General features: G+C 48.7%; 1 protein-coding gene across 8 annotated transcripts in view; it reads left to right on the forward strand.

Annotated features, from left to right (window-relative positions):
• The window catches only part of DAZAP1 (DAZ associated protein 1), a 52,882-nt gene that overhangs the window by 22,159 nt on the left and 5,382 nt on the right, over positions 1-25,341 (forward strand). For 3 of the 8 annotated variants that reach the window (XM_028713843.2, XM_028713841.2, XM_028713844.2), the window contains exons 5-11: positions 939-1,046; positions 7,355-7,403; positions 13,012-13,094; positions 17,386-17,539; positions 19,123-19,152; positions 21,875-22,015; positions 22,534-22,716. In XM_028713843.2, the coding sequence (XP_028569676.1) occupies positions 939-1,046; positions 7,355-7,403; positions 13,012-13,094; positions 17,386-17,539; positions 19,123-19,152; positions 21,875-22,015; positions 22,534-22,716 (748 nt within the window). Of the gene's footprint in view, positions 1-938; positions 1,047-7,354; positions 7,404-13,011; positions 13,095-17,385; positions 17,540-19,122; positions 19,153-21,874; positions 22,016-22,533; positions 22,717-23,098; positions 23,175-25,341 lie in introns of all 8 variants that reach the window. The other 5 variants (XR_003704473.2, XR_003704474.2, XM_028713842.2 and 2 more) reach the window with 4 other exon arrangements.

The raw sequence follows: 25,341 nt of genomic DNA on the forward strand, positions 1-25,341 counted from the left end.
ACCTTTACCCATTAAAAACATCTCTCTCAACTCCCACCCCACTGGTGCTGCCTCATACATACCGTATTTTTCGCTCTATAAGACGCACTTCCCCCCTCCTAAAAAGTAAGGGGGAATGTGTGTGCGTCTTATGGAGCGAATGCAGGCGGGAGGCTCTGCTCAGCGCTCCCTTTAAAGAGCCGCATGGAACATGTGTGTGGCTCTTGGGGGCCCCAAGAGCCGCACACATGCTCTACGTGCACTTAAAATGGAGTGCGGCTCTTGGGGGAGCCTTAGCCGCACACAGCCTCTCCCAGGCAGGGGGAGAATTCATCCCGCTGCCCGGGAGAGGCTGTGTGCGGCTATCCCATAAGCCAGGACAGCAAGCGGGATCGCTTCCTAAAAAGTAAGGGGAAATGTGTGTGCATCTTATAGAGCGAATGCAGGCTGCGCAGCTATCCCAGAAGCCAGAACAGCAAGAGGGATTGCTGCTTTCACTGCGCAGCGATCCCTCTTGCTGTTCTGGCTTCTGGGATTCAGAATATTTTTTTCCTTGTTTTCCTCCTCCAAAAAACTAGGTGCGTCTTATGGTCTGGTGCGTCTTATAGAGCGAAAAATATGGTGCCTCGCTCCCTCTGCCATTTGCAGTGGACACACATGCTGACAAATGGCAATCTGGCCGCGTGAACGAATGTTGTTGTTGGTTGTTGTTGTTTTTCGAGGGTGTGTGTCTTTGAGCCGGATCTGAACTGCCGGCTGCAAGGCAAGTTAGGAAGCGCAGCTTGGTCCGTCTCTGAATTTCAAGTCCGTTGTGAAAGAACCCTTTTGCCCCTCTCCCTTGAAGGCAGAAGTTGCTCGGCCGTCAAAGGGACCGGCGCTTCCGCAGGCACGGCGCAAGCGTCGCTTTGAAGGATACATCCTGGTTTTAATTGCCGCCGTTTCTGTCCCTTTTGTCTCAGCAGAAAGGATCCAGGAGCGACAACAAATCTAATAAAATATTTGTCGGTGGGATCCCTCACAACTGCGGCGAGACAGAGCTCAGGGAATACTTCAAGAAGTTCGGAGTGGTGAGTTTATTGCGGTGGCAGGCATCACGTCTCCAGAAAGCAGCTTCTTTCTCCCATCTCCATCTCCATTCCCTCCTTTGCACCTGCAATTCGATTTTTTGCTTCAGCAACATGAAATATTCCTGTAGCTGGCTGCTCCTTCTTAAAAACCAACCAACCAACCAATGCCATTTCATGGCATTACAGTGGTACCTCGCAAGACGAATGCCTCGCAAGACAAAAAACTCACTAGTCGAAGGGGTTTTTGGTTTTTTGAGCTGCTTCGCAAGACGATTTTCCCTATGGGCTTGCTTCGCAAGACGGAAACGTCTAGCAAGTTTGTTTCCTTTTTCTTAACACCGTTAATACAGTTGCGACTTGACTTCGAGGAGCAACTCATAGAACGCGGTGTGGTAGTTTTGAGGTTTTTAAAGACTTTGGTGATTTTTGAAGCTTTTCCAAAACTTTCCCGACACCGTGCTTCGCAAGATGAAAAAATCGCAAGACGACAAAACTCGCAGAACGAATTAATTTCGTCTTGCGAGGCACCACTGTAGTCATAAAAGCCCCTGGTTCTAAGGTGTTTGGTTTCAGAATCCTGAAGAGGTTTAGCCTCTTCTCAAAGTCCCATTGACCCAGCATAAGGATGTCTGGTTTTTGCAAAATGTAGACAGCAGGGCTTTTGTGTCTTTGTACTGTTCTGTGGCAGAAATAATTTTTTTGCTTAGGCCTTGGCTGGTATTAATTTGATGTCATGAAGTCTGCTCTTGCCCCTCTGTCTTCTCAGGGTGGACTGACCAGCCAGTTTGATATCTCCTTTGATGTCCTGACCGTCTCTAGGGTCCCCCCACCCGAAAGCTGGAGCCTCTGGTGAGGGGCTCAGTGGTCCCCTATTCATATACAGGTGAAACTCGAAAAATTAGAATATCATCGAAAAGTTCCTTGATTTCGGAATTCAACTTGAAAGGTGAAACTAATATATGAGATAGACTCATGACATACAAAGCAAGATGTGTCAAGCCTTGATCTGTGATCATCGCGGTGATCATGGCGTGCAGCTGGTGAAAACCCCAAATTAACCATCTCAGAAAATTAGAATATTCAAGGAAATCAGCAAAACAAGGATTGCAAATCGAACGAGATTGGACCTCTGAGAGGTAGAAGCACGTCGCACTTTGCATTTCACGAGTCGATCTCATATATTAGTTTCACCGTTCAAGTTGAATTCCTGAAATCAAGGAACTTTCCCACGATATTCTAATTTTTCGAGTTTCACCTGCATAGTAGTAAACAAATTAATTAATTAATTAAATCCATTCCTCACTCTTTGGTCAAGTATGCCCCCCCAGTCCTGGCTTATAACAAAATCCACCGCAAGGGTGTAATGTAGCAGGGACATGTTGAGTTGCGTGTGTCTAGCAAGCTTCTCTTGCACCTGATAGTGAATGACCACCCTTTCTTAGAGCCAGGGTGTGGGGATTTCCATTGGGACTGGTCGATGGTGAAAATGCCAACTCACAGAAGTAGCTCTTCCACTGACTATTTTTGGTCAAGGTGCAGTTTGCTTAAATGGTTCACAGATCATTTTCATTCTTTGTTCTCAAGTGGGCCACATTCTTCACTCCCCCCCCCCACCCCTCACCCCTCTTCTTTCTCCCCCCCCCCCAAAGCAGGTAAGTCGTCAAACAACTCATCATTATTTGGACATAGGTCCCCTGCATTTATACTTCAATTTACAAGCTGCTTACGTTTGGAGCAGAGAGAGAATGGTAGACTCCCAGTTCCGGGCAGGCTTTGGCCCTTATCTCTGTGCTCCAGGCACCTAGGGCCTGAAAAGAAAAGGAAGAATCGCACCAGCAAGCTTTGAAAACAGGGTTTTGTTAATACAAGAAAAACCTATTTAATCACAACAGCGGATTTGCGTAGGTTTAAGCCTGGAGTGTTACCAGTATAACACATGAGGGTCGAAGCATGATTTCCCCAGAACTCTTTCCTTTCCCAGAGGCTTGAGTTTCTGTGGACCTTTTGCTTCTAAACTTTCACCGGCTTACCCAGGAAAAGAGTTGACTGATTTCCAAAATAGTAAATAGTGGCATGTTTTATGCTGGTCCTGAATTGGGGGCGGGGGGGGGGGGGAGTAATTTTAATGCACTGGCAGAGTGGCCTGCTGTTGAAGGGTGGGTAATGAATTTAATACAGTGGTGCCTCGCAAGACGAAAGAGTTTTCCGTTTTTTGAGTCATTCCGCAAGACGAATTTCCCTATGGGCTTGCTTCGCAAGACGAAACGTCTTGCGAGTTTGTTTCCTTTTTCTTAAAGCCGCTAAGCCGCTAATAGCCGCTAAGCCGCTAATAGCCATGCTTCACAAGACGAAAAAACCGCAAGGCGAAGAGACTCGCGGAACGGATTAATTTCGTCTTGCGAGGCACCACTGTAATAGTAAGTCCAACCAGGGTTATCTGTATTCCTGTCCTCCTTGTTCCCCTGCAATTCATAATAATAATAATAATAATAATAATAATAATAATAATAATAATAATAATAATAATAATAATAATAATAATAATTTATTATTTATACCCCGCCCATCTGGCTGGGTTTCCCCAGCCACTCTGGGCGGCTTCCAACTGAATATTAAAAACAGTACAGTATCAGACATTAAAAACTTCCCTAAAGAGGGCTGCCTTCAGTTGTCTTTTAAAAGTAAAATAGTTGTTTATTGCCTTGACATCTGGTGGGAGGGCGTTCCACAGGGCAGGCGCCACCACCGAGAAGGCCCTCTGCCTGGTTCCCTGTAACCTTACTTCTCGCAATGAGGGAACCGCCAGACGGCCCTCGGTGCTGGATCTCAGTGAACGATGGGGATGGAGACGCTCCTTCAGGTATACAGGACCGAGGCCATTTAGGGCTTTAAAGGTCAACACCAACACTTACCTTTGGAATAAGCCCCCAGGTGTCCTGCCGATTTTTCCTAGTTTCCCTTCCTTCCCAAACCCCAAAATTTTCACAGGAATTTAAGGAGTTCCAGCAGCAGCTTTAGGAAGCACCCAGAAATTGGTTCTGAAGTGTGCTGGAACAGAATGGATTTGAGAGGCGCTGGTGGAAGGGGGTGGGCCAGGGTATTAAGGTCCATAAATAGCAACACCCTAGAGGTCCCGGGCTCTAAGGAAGTTAGATTAGCCTCAACCAGAGCCAGGGCCTTCTCAACACTGGCTCCGGCCTGGTGAAACGCTCTGTCTCATGAGACCAGGGCCCTGCGGGATCTGATTTCTTTCCGCAGGGCCTGTAAGACAGAGTTGTTCCACCTGGCCTTTGGCTTAGAATCAGTTTGATTCCCTCCCCCTCTTTCTTTTTCCTGTCTCCTCCTGTGAAGAGGCTACATCCTAACGTTTTAATGTTGTATTTTAATCTTGTTTTTTTTAATTGTATTTTAATCAACTTGTTTTTATTATTGGTTGTTAGCCGCCCTGAGCCTGGTCTTGGCTGGGGAGGGCGGGGTATAAATATAAATATAAATAAAATAAATAAAACATCCTCAGGCTTTGAAGCCCTTGGCAGGCCTGTCCAGCCATCCTTTTGGTTTCTAAAACCTCACCTAGATACCATGTGCTTGGGTTATTGTTTTCTTAAAAACCCTGTCTCACTGGGACTAGTACCCTGCTTCTGTTAAATATTGGTAGTCCTTCAGATTCCTGGAATGTCCTTTGCTCAGCATCAGTCCTCTGCACAAACACTTTAAGCATGGGTCTGCACAGCGTGTGCTGGGAACATTCCTGCTCCAAATCTTTCACCAGACAGCCTGGCAGGTAACTGGAGGGAGGGGTGCTGAGTGGAGCAGAACTAACACGGCTTGGGGTGCATATATAACCCCGAAAACTTGCGCAGCCTGAAACACCCCTCCAAACACCCATCTTAAACCACCCTGTCCTTCGTTTTTGGCAAGCTCAGCTACCTCTCAGGTGGGTGTTCCTTGGGCACAGCTCCCTGGGGACCCTGGTGGCTGTGGAATTGGGAGCCTCCATGGGCTGCATGCGAGAATTCCCCACGGTCTGCAATCTAATCGACTCACTTAGCCACTTTTTCAGCCAGCTGGCTAAAAATGGCTCTCTTCCCACCCAGGCCTTTGGGGGGCGGAGAGCAGGGTTGCAAAATATACAGTGGTACCTCAGGTTACATACACTTCAGGTTACATACGCTTCAGATTACAGACTCCGCTAACCCAGAAATAGTGCTTCAGGTTAAGAACTTTGCTTCAGGATGAGAACAGAAATCGTGCTCTGGCGGCACGGCAGCAGCAGGAGGCCCCATTAGCTAAAGTGGTGCTTCAGGTTAAGAACAGTTTCAGGTTAAGTACGGACCTCCGGAATGAATTAAGTACTTAACCCGAGGTACCACTGTAGTTTGGTCAGTTTCGGAAGCAGACCGGAATTCAACTTGAGATGCGCAATTAAAAAAGGGGAGCTGGCTTTTCCCAACGGCGAATGTGTAAACTTGAACTTGTTCAGCAACTAATGACTACTTTTGCCCAGATGAATCAGAAACGTGATTCTCCTGTTTGCTTGAGGGGGTTTTCGTGGGGAGGTGGGGCGAACAATGGGCAAGGTGCAATTGGGCAGGTCCCAAAAGGGAATTGACCCATGTTAATAAGATCTATGTTCGTGCTTCGTAACCTGAACCCTGCCAAACGAGTTGTCTTTTCAAACCGGGTGGACCCATGTGTATCCCATTTCATTATGCACTTGTCCTTTGGCTCCCAAAACACTCCCTGGGGGGGCATTTGTGGCTCATCCGGGCAAATGCTACCTAAAAGCCCTTGAGTGGTGCTGGGTGATAAATTTTCTCCTTCCCGCTGATGGCTGCTTCAGCAACTCAGCCTCAGCTTCCCCATGTGAGCAGCTCAGCCTCCTGGGGCTGGTTGGGAGAGGCTCTGAGCGCCAAAGGCCCTCATCCTGCCACAGCAGAGGCAGGCTGAGCTGGACAGCATAAAGGTAAAGGGACCCCTGACCATTAGGTCCAGTCGTGACCGACTCTGGGGTTGCGGCGCTCATCTCGCTTTATTGGCCGAGGGAGCCGGGTTACAGCTTCCGGGTCATGTGGCCAGCAGGACTAAGCCGCTTCTGGCGAACCAGAGCAGCGCACGGAAACGCCCTTTACCTTCCCTCCGGAGTGGTACCTATTTATCTCCTTGCACTGGCGTGCTTTCAAACTGCTAGGTTGGCAGGAGCAGGGACCAAGCAACGGGAGCTCACCCCGTCATGGGGATTCGAACCGCCAACCTTCTGATTGGCAAGTCCTAGGCTCTGTGGTTTAACCCACAGCGCCACTCTGTAAAATGGGGAGCAGAGCCCCTCAAGTTTGCGGCTGATGGCAGTTTCTTTCCCCTTGTGCCTAGCTGGGTGACATCTCTTGCTATCTCCTTGTCTAACTAAAGAGGCCACCAGTAAGTTGATCCGCATAGATTTGCCGATTAGGCCTCATTTGCAGACTGTGAAAGTGGGTGGGCTGAATGTTGAGGACTGGGCAGCTCTTAAACTTGCCACTGTCCCTCCTGGCTAGATTTCTACAGCATGCCCTGGAACGACGCTGTCTCAAGGAAGCATTACCGTAAATGGCATCAGTTATTCAGGAGTGAAAAATACATCTTTTTAGGAGCCCTGATTGTCATTTGAGGCTCTCTTTCCCTTGCTTATCACGCACTAGCCTCTAGATTGCCCCTTGAAAAAACAAACGAGGTACAGAGGTTAGTAAAGGGTAGTTAACGCAGGCCACCTGTTTATATGAACGGACTCTGCCACCTTGGGGAGTTCTGCCTGCTTCAAACAATTACTAAGACGGCTAGAAAACATGCTCTGTGTTCCTTGTTTGTTCCTCCAGCTCACGCACCCATCCTCACTCTCCAGGGCCATCTTCTTTTCTCCCTGTTCCTAGCAAGATGTGTTTTCTGCTGCTTCGGCACAATTAATCTGCACCTTGTCTGTAGAATTTTAAAAGACCCTGGTGGGGAGGTAGCCCTCTACCGATCTGCGGCTTTGGTTTGCACTTTGGCATTGCATGCTCAGTTATCCATTTGTTTTTTTAAAACAGTTTATTGCAGTTATATATTAACACCTGAAAGAAGAAAGAGCCACGAGTGGGTCTTCTGCCTCTCAGCCCTTGCTTGGGGAAGGGCTTATTCTGCCTTGCTTCCTATCAGTTGCTTATCGCTAGCCGCACCTCAAGCGTCCGATTGAGCTTCTACTTTCTTTGCATGGCCTCATCCTGCTGCCTGCCGTGTGTTAACCCTCCTGTGGGAGCTTCATCAGTCGAATTTTCCCCTTCTCTCTTTTCTAGGTCACTGAAGTGGTCATGATCTATGATGCAGAGAAGCAGCGGCCCCGAGGTAAAGGAGAATCTAGTTTGTCCTTGAAATTTCTTTATCCTCTCCCTATGTCAGATGGCAAACTTTCACAACATCAACACACAATATACCGATATTGTTCACATTGCCTCGGGAAATTATTCCGCTGAACAAACTGCTACATGTAATTCATGCAGTTCCATCCTCCAGTGTGTTACTGCTTTTGAAGTCAGGTGTTAAATGTCCGTCTCTGTCTCCACCCTTACCTGCCCATGCCTCCAAAAGGTGTCTTCTTTAACAAAAAGGTTGACACCTGAATTGTGCTGCTTGTTTCAAATAGGCAAAAGAAGAGGAGTGAAAAGAAGCAGTCATTAAGCTTATACATTCTCCTACCCGCCCCCTTTTTAGAGCATAAGGTAAAGGTAAAGGGACCCCTGACCATTAGGTCCAGTCATGGCCAACTCTGGGGTTGCGGCGCTCATCTCGCTTTACTGGCCGAGGGAGCTGGTGTACAGCTTCCGGGTCATGTGGCCAGCAGGACTAAGCCGCTTCTGGCAAACCAGAGCAGCGCACGGAAACGCTGTTTACCTTCCCGCTGGAGCGATACCTATTTATCTACTTGCACTTTGACGTACTTTCGAACTGCTAGGTAGGCAGGAGCAGGGACCGAGCAACGGGAGCTCACCCCGTCATTGCGGGGATTCGAACCGCCGACCTTCTGATCGGCAAGTCCTAGGCTCTGTGGTTTAACCCACAGCGCCACCCGCGTCCTTTTTAGAGCATACGGGCTCTTAAAATCTGTTTTCCAAGGCTGCAGTTATCAGTAACTGCAGGATTAGAACATATGTTCAGCTTTGCCCTTTTTTGTGGTTAAATGGCTTCAGCTAAAAGCATTGGCCAAAGGCCACGTCTGTTGTTGCTTCTTGAAAAGTTTCGCAGACGAGGGTCTAGGCAAGCCCCCTGTTACCCTTGAGGGGTAACTGCTTTTATGTTTGAGTTAGTGGGCAGTTTCTCCCCGAACTCCAAAGGCTGAGTCAGCAGTGCCTTTTCAGCTTCAGCCCCAATGGGAACCGGCCCTTGTCTTGTCTAGCTTTCCATTCCACCAATCACTTTTCAGTTGGCTCTTAGAGGCAGTATTTTTTCAAACAAAAACGTCATCTGCGTGAGTTGCACCTAACCCACCCGGTAGCATGTCAGACATGCTAGGAAACAGTTTGCCATCTAGACTTTTCCACTCTTCCTTGTTGACTCCATTTATTTTAAAGCAATATGTAAATTCTTCACTTCATATTGATTAAGCTGTTAAGTCTTAGTTTTTATTTTAATTTAGACATACATCCTTAGTGGCATATTTAAGTGTTTCATAGTAAAAGTACAGTAAACGTTAAGTTCTTTCTTCCCCCCTCTCCCCTTCCTTTTCTTCTCTCTCTCTCTCTGTGAACTGTTTGTGATTAATATCTCTTTAGATTTTCTTCTCTCTAGGTGATAGATTATCACAGAGGTACAGGCCATTTCCACAAATGGAGGAGGGGTTCGGGCCTCTGTCTTTATTTGGAGTGTAAACTTGAAAGTTTTCAATATTTGGGGGCAGGAGGAGTGGGGGCGGGCGGTTTTTCTCTTCTTTTGATGCCTTTTAATTCGTTTTGCAACGGCTTTGCACTGTTTCAACAGAAAAATTCACTGACACAATAAAGAGCAGCATCTTCTTGCATGGTTCCCCGTCTCCCCACCTTAAAGTTGGGAGAGGCAATGAAAGAACCTTGCCTCTACTTTGAACCATCTTTCCCGCACTTGTGCTCACCATGAAAACAAGACCCAGACGTGATGACTTTTTTTACCTAAACGCCCCCCGAAAGCTCAACTTTCCCGGTGACGAAGCAGGAAACTTTGAAGGCTTCCTTCCTTTTGTCTTTTTCCTTAAAGCCTCGCTTATGCAATTAGCTACCACCAGCAGGTTTGAAGGGCGTGAGCTGCTGGGCAAGCCACGTTTAGCTTCAGCCTTGTCTGCCACAAGTGTGTCTGGCGCCGGATGCCAAACATGGGTGGCGTGTTGGTGTGGCAGATTTCAGCTGGCAGCTTTCAGCCAGTTGGACATGATCCTGCAACCTGCACTAGCGATCCACCCATTCCAACTGGGGGCAAACATGAGTCTTGCGTTTACACCGCTTGCCTCTTAACCACTTTTGTCTGCGGCGTCCTGCGGTTTCCATTGCAACCCTGTGCTTCCTTCACTCAGTTGCACAGCTGTAAACTTCACTGCAAGTGCCAATGTGTCAGTTAGACCCCTGGGGGATGCGAGGAGCAAATGGCTCTTCCATCGGTGGCTGCCCTGTTGGGTACATCACATTGATAACTTGTGAAGTCTCCCTGGCTGTCCTAGTTCCTCTCTTAAGCATCCGCGGAAAATGCTCTTCCTGTCCCAATTCTTCATGTCTCTTTCTGCTCAATCTCTTGCCCTCTTAAGATCTTAAACTTCCTTCTTTCACCTTAAAATCTCTGCTCAGTCATTTGTATGCCTGTTAGGAAACTTGACTCGTATACTGGGCACCCACCCCTTATTCCCATTTTACAGAAGGGGAACGTGCGCTTGAATACTAATTGGCTTCATTTCAGCCAGCTAGTGATTTCATGACTGAGCTATGATATAAACTGGTTCCCCCTGCCTCCACCGCATCCTACCAGTTTTCCAACTTGGCACCAAGTTATAGATTTGAGAGAACCACTGATGGGAAGGATGCAGATGTCTTATAGAGGAATTTGGTCCACTTTTTGGGTCGGGGTCTGTTATGCTGCTTACTTACGAAGAGCAGCTTTGTAAATGTTACGCTTTGAAGTCCTACGACTCTTGTTGCAATCTTGTCTTGGAAGATGGCTTCATGATAAAGCCAGCAGCAAAGCAAAGCTTTATACTAAGGCAGAGTTGACAGTGTGGCTGAACACTTGAGGTAACACTTAAAGTCAAGAAGAAGAAGAGTTTGGATTTGATATCCCGCTTTATCGCCACCCGAAGGAGTCTCAAAGCAGCTAACAATCTCCTTTCCCTTCCTCCCCCACAACAAACACTCTGTGAGGTGAGTGGGGCTGAGAGACTTCAGAGAAGTGTGACTACCCTAAGGTCACCCAGCAGCTGCAGGTGGAGGAGCGGGGAATCGAACCCGGTTCACCAGATTACGAGTCCACTGCTCTTAACCACTACACCACACTGGCTCTCAGAAACGCGTCATGGTCATTACTTTATTTTAGCTTGCCTGCTACTGAAAATTAAGAGCACCTTTGAATTGCATGCAGCGTTCAGCTAATTCTACACATCTGCAGAACGCAAAATTTGTACCAATCCAAAAACTCTTGCATTGTTTTCGGTTGTTTGAGTCTCTGGCTTACAGAGAAATTCTTGAGGTGCTTTTCTCCCTTGCAGATCAGCTCTCGAAGCTCGTTGAGGTGAACTTGAGAGAGCTGCAGCGATCAGCCAGACTGTGGCTTGGGGCTCAGAATGCAGCCGGCTACTCATCTAGTCCTGGAATGTAGCAATCTCCCCTCTTAAGGGAGGAAGAGTTCATAATTAAAAAAAAAAAAAACCCAGCCGAGCTGATCCCCAACTTTTAATATCTGAGGTGGGTGCACCCATCTGTTTTCTCCCACCCCTGAATGCCAAACTTTCCCCCTTGCAACGAGTTCTTTAAACCTTAGGCTTTCCCCTTCTCAAAGCTCCTTGTGTTTCTGTCTTCTTAGGCCTTTCGCACCTATTTTGCTCTTCGGCAAAGCTTCCTGGACTGCAAGGGAAATCTTGTGAATTTTAACATCCCAGATTTCTTCCAGTGTCCTGAAATGCTGCTAGGGTCCCCAAGACCTTTTCACCAACATTCTCCCACTCCTCCTGTTGTCAAACAATCATTCACCTTGCTCACCCCTTGTCCACCTGCGCTACATTCTTATAGAAGCGGTTCTGATCCAACAGCCTCTTTTAGAGCTTGCCTCCTTGACAACTTTTTCGTTTTCCATCCGCCCTTTCCTTGCTGTCTTTCTTATTCACAAAAGACCCCTGCCAACGCCCGTGACCCCCTCACCTCTTATCTGGGTCTGCCTCGATTGCAGATCTCCACTTCTGGGAAACTCAAATTTTTGCTTAGTTTCCCCTTCTGGTGTTTGCAGTCTTCCTTACTTCGAATCTCCTTGCTTGCCTCTCATTTTTCTTCCTAACCTTGTTGCTGTTTAGTCGTTTAGTCGTGTCTGCCTCTTCGTGACCCCCTGGACCAGAGCACACCAGGCCCTCCTGTCTTCCACTGCCTCCCGCAGTGTGGTCAAACTCATGCTGGTAGCTTCGAGAACACTGTCCCACCATCTCGTCCTCCGTCATCCCCTTATCCTTGTGCCCTCCATCTTTCCCAACATCAGGGTCTTTTCCAGGGAGTCTTCTCTTCTCATGAGGTGGCCAAAGTCTTGGAGCCTCAGCTTCAGGATCTGTCCTTCCAGTGAGCACTCAGGGCTGATTTCCTTCCGAATGGAGAGGTTGGATCTTCTTGCAGTCCATGGGACTCTCAAGAGTCTCCTCCAGCACCATAATTCAAAAGCATCCATTCTTCGGCTATCATCCTTCTTTATGGTCCTAACCTTGAGCGAAGAGCAAAAGAGCACATTTTTCTTCCTTGTAGGCGATCGGTAGCTGTCTCCGATAACGGCGTCCTCCCATTTTAAATAGCGGACGTTTCTGAATCGGTTGTCTCTCGGGTGCAGAAGCGCCCATCTTTCCACTTCTACCCTGCCAAGACTTCCATCTGCCTGCAGACAAGTGAAACAGCCGCTCTCTCTATAGAGGCTGCTGCATCGTGGACCTGGCTTCCTTTTACGTGTTGGAGATGCTCTTAAAAGCCCCCCACAACCCATTTATTTTTAATTTGATTCCGCCCCCCGCCCCTGCTCTTGTTGCTGACAGCAGAAGATTGACCTGCTGCGATCTATCTTGGCCTGTATCTTTGTGTCTTTTTTTAAGTATGAACCTTTTCTACGATAAGGCTCCATGGGCTTACCCAACCATGTTGGGTAAGCTTAGAGAGACAATAACTGTTACAGAGACTGTAGCTTTATTTATTTTTTTCTGTTGAACGCTTTAGAGCAATAAATGGCTGCTGTCAGCACTAGCTGCAAAGCGAAAATTAAACCAAGGGGGAAATCTTGGGTTTCAGGGGGGAAACGATTCAACGCCCCCAACGCCATTTCCCACCCCAAATTCATTTTTTAGAAAGACGCTTTTGCAAAAGGCTGCAGTTTCGTCAGCTAATAGCGGTCCTGGATTTGGCCATTGGTAGTTTTCCAAGGGAGACGCAGTGTGTTCTGCGTAGGACCGTGTTTGGGATTTTCTCAGATATTTATGGAATGAATTGGCAGGGCAAAGAAGTTGCCCCCTGGAAGTACTGCCCGTAATATATTCTCCGTCAGTCAAATTTCCAGCGACGATAAACAGGGAGCTGTCATGTTTTTCCACCACCCCTTGGCCCCAGAAGATCTTGCCGTTGGGACGTCACGCCAAGCCCCGCCCGCCCCAAAGCCGCCTGAAACCCTTGCTTGACCCCTTGGTTCGCCCCTAATACTGTTCATCATCCTGTTTTGTGTCACAACACCCTGCTACCTTGATTCACTCTTCGTCGTTGGCTAGGTTTTGGATTTATTACTTTCGAGGACGAACAATCAGTGGACCAGGCTGTCAACATGCATTTTCACGACATCATGGGCAAAAAAGTGTGTAGTTGTAGTTTTATTTTACCTTAAGACAAAGCTGAGCCTTGGAGCAACTGGCAATTTGGCTGGCGGGTAGGAGGAGCTTGGGGGGGGGAGTGTTTTGGGGGGGGGCGACAGGAGAAGAATCCTCACAGGTGAAGCTTCATCGAGTGACTTGTTTTATCGCACGAGTCTCCATCATCTTGGAACAGAGAATTTAATTTTCCACATTGCCACAGATTAATAATAATAATTTATTATTTGTAGCCCGCCCATCTGGCTGGGTTTCCCCAGCCACTCTGGGCGGCTTCCATAGAAACCAAAAATACACTAAAATGTCACACATTAGAAACTTCCCTGAACAGGGCTGCCTTCAGATGTCTTCTGAATGTCAGATAGTTGTTTATTTCCTTGACATCTGATGGGAGGGTGTTCCACAGGGCAGGCGCCACCACCGAGAAGGCCCTCTGCCTGGTTCCCTGTAGCTTTGCTTCTCGCAATGAGGGAACCGCCAGAAGGCCCTCGGCGCTGGACCTCAGCGTCCGGGCAGAACAATGGGGGTGGAGACGCTCCTTCAGGGATACTGGACCAAGGCCGTTTAGGGCTTTCAAGGTCAGCACCGACACTTTGAATTGTGCTCGGAAATGTACTGTAACTTCTTCCAAAGTTTGGCACTGAGAAGGTTTAAACCAGCACCTTTCCGACTGCATTTCTAGGCCTCTTGGGCCTTCCCCGAAAGTTTATTTCAGAGAAGATTGATGGGGAAAAAATCCCCTGAGAGGCAGTGTAATGATCTTGGTCTAATAAATTAGCGTTTAGCAGGCCAAGAACAGGTGCCATGCTTCTATACTCCTGCTACCTCTTATCTTTGGGCATTAACACATTTTTCCTTAAGCTGGTACCCTCCAGAGGTTTTCTGCTACAACTCCCATCAGCCTCGGCTTAGGGAAGAATGCATTAATGCAAGTCTCCCATGGTTGGCTAAACCACTGGTTTCCTGGAAGTCTGAACTGCTGCGTAAGCCTGGCAGTGAACTGTCAGAAGGAGGACGCTGGCACAGCACTTGGTCTCTGCCCAATAAGCAGTCATTTAGCGACCTGAGGTGGTTGTGCCCAACCAGACTAGCTTGTTCATCTCCATACAACACTCCTCCGTAGGGGCTGGTTAGCGGGGGTCTCTCTCAACTTGTGCAGGGCAGGCCTGGAAATTTGGAAAACTGCAGATGGGCATTTGTGGGCGGCTCGGGTTAAAATAATAGCTGAGAACCCCACTTGCGATTTTGTCATGGCGTTTGGCTGCGTTCAAACGAACTAAGGCAAGGTTTTGCTTTAGATGTTCTGCTGGAAGGTGTTAAGGAGGTATGATGGCGGGAGCAGCAGGGCTGTTGTAGAAGGCGATTTAATTTTTTTGCAACGCCAGTGAAATCTCTACGTTGCCAAAGGCTCAGCTTCCCATTACCACTCCTTCAGATGTGTGTGCCTTTTATTCCATATTCCAGCTGGGGAGGACGGGAGGGGAGGGGAGCACAGCAGCCTTTGAAAGGCGCGATTTGAACAAAACATTGACCGAAGCATCGTGAAGGAATGGTTCAAACCGGGGAGGAAAAAAAATGGGTCACTTACTGTGAGACTTCGATACGAATCCACATATTCTTTTTACCTATAATAGCGTTTTTAACCACGATGCAGTTAAGTGACCTTTTGGTTGTTGTCATCTTCATACTGTGTTGTCAGCGCTCCCGAGAGACTTCTGGGTGAACCGACTCTGCTTTCTTAACTTACTCGGCTTTTAAGTCCCTTGGCTCTCAGCGTAGCTTCACGTGAGCAAGCGAGTCAGGGGAAGGAGTGGCTTAAGTTTCAGAGAGCGGCCTCAGCCTCTAAATTGTCCCAGCTTCTGATAAAGGAGAAAGGGCGACAAAGAGATTCTTGTGCAAAATCTAAAGTGTTTGTGGCTCTCCAGTTTGGGTTGAAACCGCAGACATTTGATGATAGACTCCTGGGTTTTAAAATGCCCAACGCTCTCCCAGTTCTCAAGCTTTGTAATTCACAATGAGAAGTTGATTGTATCTTTTGAAAGCTCAGTATTTTTCTGCTATCCAGAAAGTCTTGCCAGGATATCCTAGTTAATGCAGAAGTAGTTATGCAGTTTTAAAATATTGCTGAAACCTTCTGAGATGGAACTGGAGCTACTGCTTCACTCGTTTCGTCAGCTGCTAATCAAATTCTGTAGCCGTGGGCACCAGTTTTGTGAACCCAGGAGAGAACTGGCTGATATGAGTCGGTTTCAAAAGCCATGCTCTCCACCCACACACCCCCTCACCGCAAAAGAGTCCCTGCTCATCTTTGTCTTTGCACAAAGCTGAAGCCAAAATCTCAATACGGCAAAGATGAAGAGATTGCAGCGATATAAATGCCACGTTACTCAGCGAGTGGCTGGAGAAAAGGCAGACTTTGAGCCATCGATGTTTGAGTGCCAAATACGTTTTTGTTGACCAGATAGAGTACAAGTTTCCAGCCATTTTGGTAATTCCGCCCCATCGTTAACGGCAGCTTTTGAACTTTCCTCAGCGCTGCTGCTCCCCGATAAACCCCTGAAATAGCAGCGTCGGCAAAGCCGCTCTGCCTTCTTTCTCTTCTGCCCTTTGAAAATGATTACAGAAGCTTATTCTCCCCACCTGACCCCTTTGCCGTATTTAATGAGCAACCAAACTGTCTCAAGGTTTGGGACTTGGGGCATAGGGGTGGGAAATCGCTTGTTCCCAGCACCCTCCCAGTTGCAGGGTTTGGGTTGACAAAAAAGAGAGGAGGACTGTTTCAGGGACATTGGGAGGCCCGTTATCTGCGCTGACCTGCGCAGCCTTGCAGACGCAGAGTTAATCTGAAGCACACACATTTCATACGTTTCGCTTCATGGCGCTTATATCTGGGCTTTCCTCCAGGGAGCTCAGGAAAGGTACGCAGGGCTCCCAGGTGGTCGCCCATCCAGGCAGCGACCACAGAGAAGGCCTGCTCGGCTTTAGTAAGGTTTCTGCGGCTTTGGCCTTCAAACCGCGTCCTGCGCTCTTTGGAGGCAAAGATCCTCGAGTTATTAAAGCGTGGCTGAGCATGTCCAAATTGTTAGCTGCGTCCCGACATTAGCACAAGTTTAAAACGGGGGTTTATTCTCTCTCCCTGTCATGACCCCATTGCTCAGCTTCACTTAATAATTCAGAGGTTATCTTCTGCCACCCCATGCCAAATTTCAAAATTAGCTTCATATTTGGATTTAAAACTGGCTGTGACGTTTATCTTGGACAGAAAGTTTGTATTAAGTAGTCCAGGCATATCATTAAAGCACTGGGGTGCATTCATTTTATGTGTGACACACACACATCCACCTTATTTACAGAACAAAAGCACTTTACCTCTGACTTAACACAGTATGAAGGTTTTGCTTCTTATTGACTCAACTGTCCATTTTTTATTACCTGCATGTTTGTTTACTTTTTTGTTAGATGTAATGTAAGGTTCTCTTATCACATCCATTCCTTCTGACATTGTTTGAGTTAATTGAGGTTCTTTAAGCGTTAGCCTGGGGAAGGTAAGTCTCTATCTTCCATTAGACTTCTAAATAATAGTAAAAGAAATAAGTTTATAAATAGGAATTTCTTTTTTTAAACAACAACAACAACTGGAAACTGAATGTGTGTTTCTCAGGTATGAGCAAAGCCGAAATTGCAATTTAGCTGCGTGGCATGTTTGGCCACAAATGACAACACTTTCCTCATCGCCACCCTGCCAAAAAAACAAAAAAGAGAGGTCTGGCTTAAAGCCTTTGTACCTTTCTTCCGTGATGTTCCCCTCAACCTTGCTAGCAAACTTAATTCTTCTTACCTGCGAAGCCAAGCACCAGAGCTGTGTGCGCAGACCGAAAGTCTTGTCGAGAAGACGTCGCTGCCTGCTTGTTCCGTGAGCAAGCCGACCAGCAGACATAACGGAAGAGAAAAACCACGCTCGGGGACACCTTTTATCCTTAACCGCTTTACGGAGTGGAGACTTTCGGACCGGCTTCCTCTTGAACTACCCATTGTACCCGAGAAACACTTGCTTTTTTTTCTCTAAACTAGCGGCCTTAAAAAAAAAAGGGAAAAAGCTTGTAATTCTTCGATTAAGTTCTTAGCTGTAAGTCATAAGGTGCTAAGATATGAGCTTTTGCTTTTTTTAAGTGTTAAACTTAAGGGTGTGTGTGAAGACGGGCAGAGTGCGGGGGGGGACAGCGGCGGCGAGCTAACCGGCAGCCTCCCCTCCCTGAGCGCCTCGCTCTCTTTGTCTAGGTGGAGGTGAAGCGGGCCGAGCCTCGGGATAGCAAGAGCCAGACGCCAGGGCCGACGGGCACGAGCCAGTGGGGAAGCCGGATCATGCCAAGCGCTGCCAACGGCTGGGCAGGGCAGCCCCCACCTACCTGGCAGCAAGGATACGGACCTCAAGGTACCACTTTGCCGCTTCGGGACCTCAGCAGGTTGCAGGATGCTCCTGGGCCAAATCAGGCTTGGCCTTCATTCCTCTGTACGCGAACAAGCTCCTCCGGGCCGATACTAGCTGTCCCTGCAAATACCGTATTTTTTGCTCTATAAGACTCACTTTTCCCCTCCTAAAATGTAAGGGGAAATGTGTGTGCGTCTTATGGAGCGAATGCAGGCTGCACAGCTATCTCAGAAGCCAGAACAGCAAGAGGGATCGCTGCTTTCGCTGCGCAGCGATCCCTCTTGCTGTTCTGGCTTCTGGGATTCAGAATATTTTTTTTCTTGTTTTCCTCCTCCAAAAACTAGGTGCGTCTTATAGAGTGAAAAATACGGTGCCTTGCTAGTTTAGGGTGCAGAAGGGCACCTGCTCTGCCTCTGTCCCCAGACGTCTTCAGGTTCTCCGTGGTCGGAGGCCGTCAACGCCTCTGAGTGCCAGCTGCTGGCAGGGGAAAGCTGCTGCTGTCGCCACGTCCCGTTGGGGCATCTGGTGGGCCATGGCGAGAGCAGGAGGATGGGGTGCCCTTAGGCCTGATCCAGCAGCCAGCCTCTCCTAGGGAGCACCGTATTTTTCGCTCTATAAGACGCACATTTTCCCCTCCAAAAATTAAGGGGAAATGTGTGTGCCTCCTATGGAGCGAATGCAGGCTCCTTGGCTTCAGCGATAGCAATCCGAAGCCTCTGAAGCGCAGTGGGAGCGCTCCCACCGTGCTCCGGAGGCTTTGCGTTGCTTTCGCTGAAGCCTGGAGAGCGAGAGGGGTCGGTGCGCACCGACCCCTCTCACTCTCCAGGCTTCAGGTTCCTTTCGCTGATGGGTAGGTGCCCCTTCAGCTAAGCGGGAGGAGAAATAGAAGGGTCTCCGTTTCTCCTGCCGCTTCGCTGAAGGGGCGCTGCGCAGAGAGGGGGAGAATTTTTTTTCCTTGTTCTCCCCCTCTAAAACAAGGTGCGTCCTATGGAGCGAAAAATATGGTAGGTGATTGGAAAGGGAGTTCCTTCCCCCCCCCCCCATCAAGTTCCATGCTGAAATAACTTTGAAACAGGCACGATCCAGGCTGTTTTGAAGCGCCCCTGGACCTTGCCAGCCCATTTGAGACAGAGGGGTCAAGAATCCTTTGCCTCTTGGAAGCCCTGCCTCCAGCCCTCCTTCAGCTGGAGCTTGCGGCAGATGCTGCCTGCGCGGAAGTGATAGTGTCTCATCGGTAGAGGTGCAGGCAGCGGTTTGCTCGCGACAGCCAAATGCGGGTTTGGAACTCCTCTTTCATTTACTTCCTCCACGTCAAGTATGCAGGCCTCTGTAGCTTAGTCTGCGGCCACATCTCAGGCGCTGTTTTTCAAACGCCGTGTTTCAGAAGAGCCCCAAACAACTCTCCCGCTAGGCTTCGCTTCTCGACATCCCCACAGTTCCGAAATGATGAGGTTGTAAAACGACTGAGCGCTGTCCTGGTCAAACAGGCATGGTATCTTGACCGGTCTCGTGTGTGTTTTCTTTCTCCCTTCCCTGCCCTCTTCCTCTTCTCCAACCCCCCCCCACCACCACCACCACCACTTTAGGGATGTGGGTACCAGCGGGACAAGCACTCGGTAAGTATGTCACAGTCGTTGAAGGCCTTGTATATTGTATATAGCCTAATTAAAGCAAATCAAAGGGCTGTCGTGCTTGGAGTAGACCCGTTGAAAGGGAATGAACTTAAGCCCGTAGAGTTTTGTTGCACGCAACCCAGAATTTTTAGCATCGGCTTAGTCCTTCTGCAGTTATCCTCCCAAGAACTCTGAACTGCAAATTTGCAAGCATCTTGAAGCCCCTTGAGCAAGAATCCCCAGGATTCCTGAGTGGGTGCTTGTGTGCATGAGCTGGGTGGGTGGGATAAGCAAGGAGAGCTCAGGCGAGGGAAAGGGATTTGTTTCATCTTTGCTGACCCTTGGCTTTAATTCCATATGACCCTCTGCTTTAATTCAAGTGTCAAAGAGGGGGAAAGGGGGCAACCAAGTCAGGTGGGCAGGTTATTCCTACAGTCGTACCTTGGATCTCAAACGCCTTGGCTCCCAAACAAATCGGCTCCCAAACGATCAAAACCCGGAAGTGAGTGTTCCGGTTTTTGAACGGTTTTTGGAATCAGAAGGTCCGGCGCGGCTTCCGATTGGCTGCAGGACACTCCTGCAGACAATCGGAAGCCGCACCTTGGTTTTCGAACGGTTCCGGGACTGGAACAGACTCCCAGAATGCATTCTGTCAGAGAACCCAAGGTGTGACTATACTAATAATAAACGAAAGCAGCCACAAATGTAGCTAGCCCGCATTAACTCATGTTAGTCATTTGTTGGCAACCTGAAAAGATTGGGTGGTGAAAAGGAGAGGAAGAGGAAGAGGGGAAAGTGAACTAGCTTTTTCCATTTGCCAAAAAGAAGCTCTGCCTTTTAAAGGCCTGGTCCCCTAAGCCTTCATTTTCCCAGTACAGCAACGCAAAATGTCCTCTCTCTTTTTTTGAAATCTGGCTTTCTGAGAACTGTGGGAACAGCTGGATTAAAGCTGTGCTCTTTTATTATTTCTCCACCGTGCTAGCCCTTTGGTTGGCTTGGAAGAGCTGAGCTCTGCCCAGTTCAGAAGTGGGGTGGGCTACCAAATGATTGTTTGAAACAAGCCACTACTTCATGTAGGCAGTAGCCCTCGACAGCCCCGTTAACAGCGAAAGCTGAAGAGTGTGACCCGAGGAAAATCATTTCAGCTGCCTGTTTGTGCATTTAGGATTTTTAACCTCCTAAGCAGCTGGAGGAGGGGGCAGGAATGGGCAGTTTGTTAAGACTGCTGTGCCTCGCTTTCGATGAGAGCTTGATGCCACATCTTAATTGGATAGGTACTCATTTAAGTTGGGATCGCGGGTGGCGCTGTGGGTTAAACCACAGAGCCTAGGACTTGCCGATCAGAAGGTCGGCGGTTCGAATCCCCTTGACGGGGTGAGCTCCCGTTGCTCAGTCCCTGCTTCTGCCAACCTAGCAGTTCAAAAGCACATCAAAGTGCAAGTAGATAAATAGGTACCGCTCCAGCGGGAAGGTAAACGGCGTTTCCGTGCGCTGCTCTGGTTCACCAGAAGCGGCTTAGTCATGCTGGCCACATGACACCGGCTCCCTTTTAAGCAGCTGGAGGAGGGGGCAGGAATATTCAGTTTCTTAAGACTGCTGTGCCTCGCTTTCGATCAGAGCTTGATGCCACACATTAATTGGATGGGTACTTATTTAAGTTACATAACTTATTTAAGTTACATCGTACAAGAAAACAGGACCCTGCCATGTGGCAGTTTTAAGAATGTGGCCCCAAAACCAGACTGGTTGCTACTGATTTTCTACTTCTTTAAAAGTATATGCAGTGACCGAATGTTGCGGGAGCGAATGAGGTAGTAAGAAGTAGTTTTGGAGAGTGCCCCTTGGAATCCTACTTGCAGAGCTGATTTAAAAAACAAAAACCCACTCCTCCAAGCATCCACCCTGTTGTCAATTCACATTACCTGTATTCTCTTGCAAGAAGGAGTGGGGAACCTGGGGTCCTCCCCGTATTGTACTCCAGCTCCCATCAGCCCTAGCAGACTGGGGTGATGGGAGTTGTAGTCCCGCAACACCCAGCCTCCCCAAACAAGGGCTTCAGTTTTTATGTGTCGTTTCAAGCACCACCCACGCTATATGTCTGTTGTCTTATCATTTGAGGATCAGTAACCCAATTAAGAGGGGACGGGGTGGCGCTGTGGTCTAAACCACTGAGCCTAGGGCTTGCCGATCAGAAGGTCGGCGGTTCGAATCCCCGCAATGACGGGGTGAGCTCCCGTTGCTTGGTCCCTGCTCCTGCCAACCTACCAGTTCGAAAGCGCGTCAAAGTGCAAGTAGATAAATAGGTACCGCTCCGGCAGAAAGGGAAACGGCGTTTCCGTGCGCTGCTCTGGTTCGCCAGAAGCGGCTTAGTCCTGCTGGCCACATGACCCGGAAGCTGTACGCCAGCCAATAAAGCGAGATGAGCGCCGCAACCCCAGAGTCGGTCACAACTGGACTTAATGGTCAGGGGACCTTTACCTTTACCTTTAACCCAATTAAGCAACGTGTTGTGGGGCTGGGGGTGGAGGGAACCACTTAAATGCTGTACTTCTTGGGTGGAAAACCCCTATGTCAAGTAAGCTACTTGATGTTGGTGCAGTGGATTTTGAAGACCCCCAAGACTCATAGGTCGCTCCCAGCTTGATGGAGCCGACTTGGGGCGTTGTAACATCCCCCCGCCTTCTCAAGCTTCTCCTCCTCACTGGCTGCTCCTCCCCTTCCCCAGGTGGGTATGGCCCCCCTCCTCCAGGTAGAGGAGCTCCACCACCACCACCGCCTTTTACCTCGTACATCGTCTCGACCCCTCCAGGAGGATTCGCTCCCCCACAGGGCTTCCCGCAGGGATATGGAACCCCTCCGCCCTTCAGTGAGTATTCCCGACCACTTTGCGGCGCAGCTCGGGTTGGGGAGGGGGGCCCTACGTCGTGTGTGCATATACCCCACCTCTCATCGCCCCGTCCTGCTGTGTATTATTCTCACAACAACCCTGTAAGGCAGATCAAGGCAGGAGCGTGTCATTGGCACAATGCCAGCCAGTGCGCGAAGTCTCAGAAGGCGCGGGCCTCCCCTACTATGATACTCTGACCCTGGCCGATACAGCCCAGAAAATCTGGAGAGCCCCAGGGTTGGGGGAAGGCTGCTCTGCCCTCTTCCCAGCACTGATTCCATTTGAATTTTCCCTCCTGGTCCCCGGTTGGTGGGTGAGTAATAATTAGAGGAGGAAAGGTCCCTGAAAGGTCCCATTTCCTTCCCTAGCCTTGAGTTGAGCAGGTAAGGTATCGGCTCGGGGCTTCCTCCGTGGGCCTCCCCGCTCACACTTTCCGTGACTTCTCTTTCTTCTTCTTCCTTCCCCGCTGCCGCCCCCCCCCCCCCCGGCCTCCTCAGGTTTTGGATACGGTGCCCCGCCACCTCCACCAGACCAGTTTGCTCCTCCAGGCGTCCCTCCGCCACCTGCCACTCCTGGGGCGACACCACTCGCTTTCCCCCCTCCGCCACCGCCATCTCAGCCAACTCAGGACATGAGCAAGCCACCAACCGCCCAGCCAGATTTCCCCTATAGTCAGTTTGGTAAGTGACGGCCTTGGGGGTCTGTGTGGCTCCTCTTCCGGCTTTGCCTGCTTCCCTTCTCCTCCCCTTGCCCTTTGTTTCGTTCACGATAGCTCCGCTAGAGAACGGGATTGGGGTTTTGCTTGCACAGGGTACCCAAAGCATCCGTTCTGGTTGTCTTCTTGTTTCTGCCTTTGTTAAAAGTGGGGTGGGAGGGGGGAGCCCTGCCTCTTTCCTTGTCATAGATTAGCCTCTGGAGGGTTTAGGCTTGCGGCGATCATCCTTGCGATGTGAAAGCTGGCCCTTGAGATCAGACAGGGCTGCGTCATGTGAGCATGGTGCCAATCCACGAGAGGGAGGGTAGGATAAACTGAAAGTCTGATAACAACCACTTGAATTTCAGCTGTCTTGACATTGCTGTTACCCTGAGAAGTAGAGGGGAGGGGGCTATGAATCTGCACGAATTTCTGGCATATAATGTAAGTAGGCCCTTTTTTGTCTTTTAGCAACTAGTCCCTGGCTTCTAAGCCTTGAGCGGGACTCTGAAAAGGTCGTCTGACTTGTCATTTTTGCATCTACGTAAAGTTCAAACAAGTTAAGGGTAGTCGAAATTGCAGGCTTAACTTGCACCTTATGGATATTGCAGCTGCAAAAATTGGCTCTCTTCTCCTACACCTTGAGATTTGCAGGAATATGCAGGTTCCCACACCAAACTAAGATTTTGTACAATTTCTAGTTATAAGAAGGTCTTTTTTCAAATTTCAGTAGGGCTCTGTTTCAGCGCCACCCAAATGTTATTCTCAGTACGTAGTCAGGAAACTTTAAACCCTAATTTCCTTGCACCAAAGTCTTATCAGATTCCAATATTGGAGGAGATTCAGGGATTCTTAATCTTGCCCTCTTGGCTCCAGAGCTTCTGAATTTCCAGGATTCCGCAGTCTGATGAAAGAAGTCTTTATGCCTTCCAGCTGAGCGCATTTTGTTCTGTAACTTGTTGAGGACTTGTACCATTCGAACCTGTCTTTGAAACATCAGGGCCAAACTCTCAAAGGAAGAGTGAGAATCTTACGCCTGTCTTGCTCGAGACACAAGGTCTCTTCTGCACCTCAACTTAATCAGTTACCAGCCCTCTGTCCATGTGATCCTAAATAACTTCCTTTCCCAATGCCATAGTTCCAGAGTTTATGCAGAGACCCCTCTCTCATACCATGTACTCTTAATTTGCTGCTGCCCCAAAGGGATGTTGTTGTTGTCATCTTCTTCTCCTCCTCCTCCTCCTCCTTCCTCCTTTGTAGAATACACACCTTTCCTGTAAGGTTGTTGGCACAAGAAGATGCCCACCTCCAGGCTTTCAGTAGACAAATCTTGGGTGGCTGCAGGAGGAGGTCGTGAGACCTCTAAAATCGCCTCCCCCCCCCCTCCCAGCAGGCTTTCTGAGCGCAGGTCATCTGTATCAGTACAGAATCCGTTGAGCCCAGTATTGGAGTTGTGTAGAAAATTCCATCTTTAGTCTGAGTGGTCTAGAAGAGGCTCTTTTAACACCTTCCCCGAAATCAGGGTTGCTCACCACAGACCCTTCAAGTTAACGCTTCAGAAACACATAAAATCCTACAAGCTTCCTGTTTCCCCCTCCTGCTTAAAAAAACCACAACCAGATTGGGTTCTGCTCTTGACTTTGGAATGCCCTGTGTGCTAAAGCTATTTGAAGATTTTTTTTTCTTTTTTGTCAAATGACTTAGAAAGCTTCTAACTGGGGCTTGGAGGGAGGGAGCAGGATGCCTGCGAGTGTTTGAAGCGAAACCTTGAGAAGCCATCAAGAAGGGGGGATAAAAGCATCTTGATCTCTATGTGTCAGAAAGCTTTGTTAATCTGAACACTGCCGGGAAGCACCTTGTTGAAATTATCTGCACGCGGCGGCATGTGCTTGTCGGATGGAAGTTTTGCCTCATCATCCATTTTCTTGTCAGAGCAGCGGAAAGGGCTTCCAGTTAACCATTTACACGGAAAGATTTTCGTCCCAGTATCAAGGAAAGGAACAGGCCACCCCAAAATACTGAGCCAGTCCCTCCCAGTTGGCCTTCTTTTAGTCAGACCCGTAAAGAGGGAGGTGGCTTTTTGACAGGGTCTTGAAGGGGACTGTTTGGAGGAAGAACATAAGAAGTGTCTGTTCTGGATCAGGCCAGTGGACCATTAGCCAGCAACCTATTCTCACAGTAGCCAAAACCGCTAGCACGCTCCCCTCCTGCCATCCCCAGTAGCTGGTTTTCAGTAGCCTGTTCCCCCCAAACCTCATCCTACATTGCAGCCTGCATCCTTGCACAAGCCCCCGATTCCCAGGGCTTCCTCAGCCTTTGGTTTTCAATGACCAGGATTAGGCTGAGATTCAGTGACGTAAGAAGGGAGCTGTCTGTATTTAAAATAAGCCTTTTTGTTCTCCCCCCCCCCCAAATGCTGTGACCCCTTCTGTTCTATCCTAATAGCTTCGGGTTATTTCCTTTTCATTCCGAAATATCGTGTCTCAGGAGCTTTTTGCAGCCTGTTTCCCATCAATGCGCTGCTTCAAATGTTCATTGAGAGAGAAAATGGGTGAAAGAGAAGTGTAGGGAAATTGAAAGACAATAAAGTTAGGGTGTTAAATCCTCAGCG

Source organism: Podarcis muralis, chromosome 18, assembly GCF_964188315.1.
Source record: "Podarcis muralis chromosome 18, rPodMur119.hap1.1, whole genome shotgun sequence".
NCBI lineage: Eukaryota > Metazoa > Chordata > Lepidosauria > Squamata > Lacertidae > Podarcis > Podarcis muralis.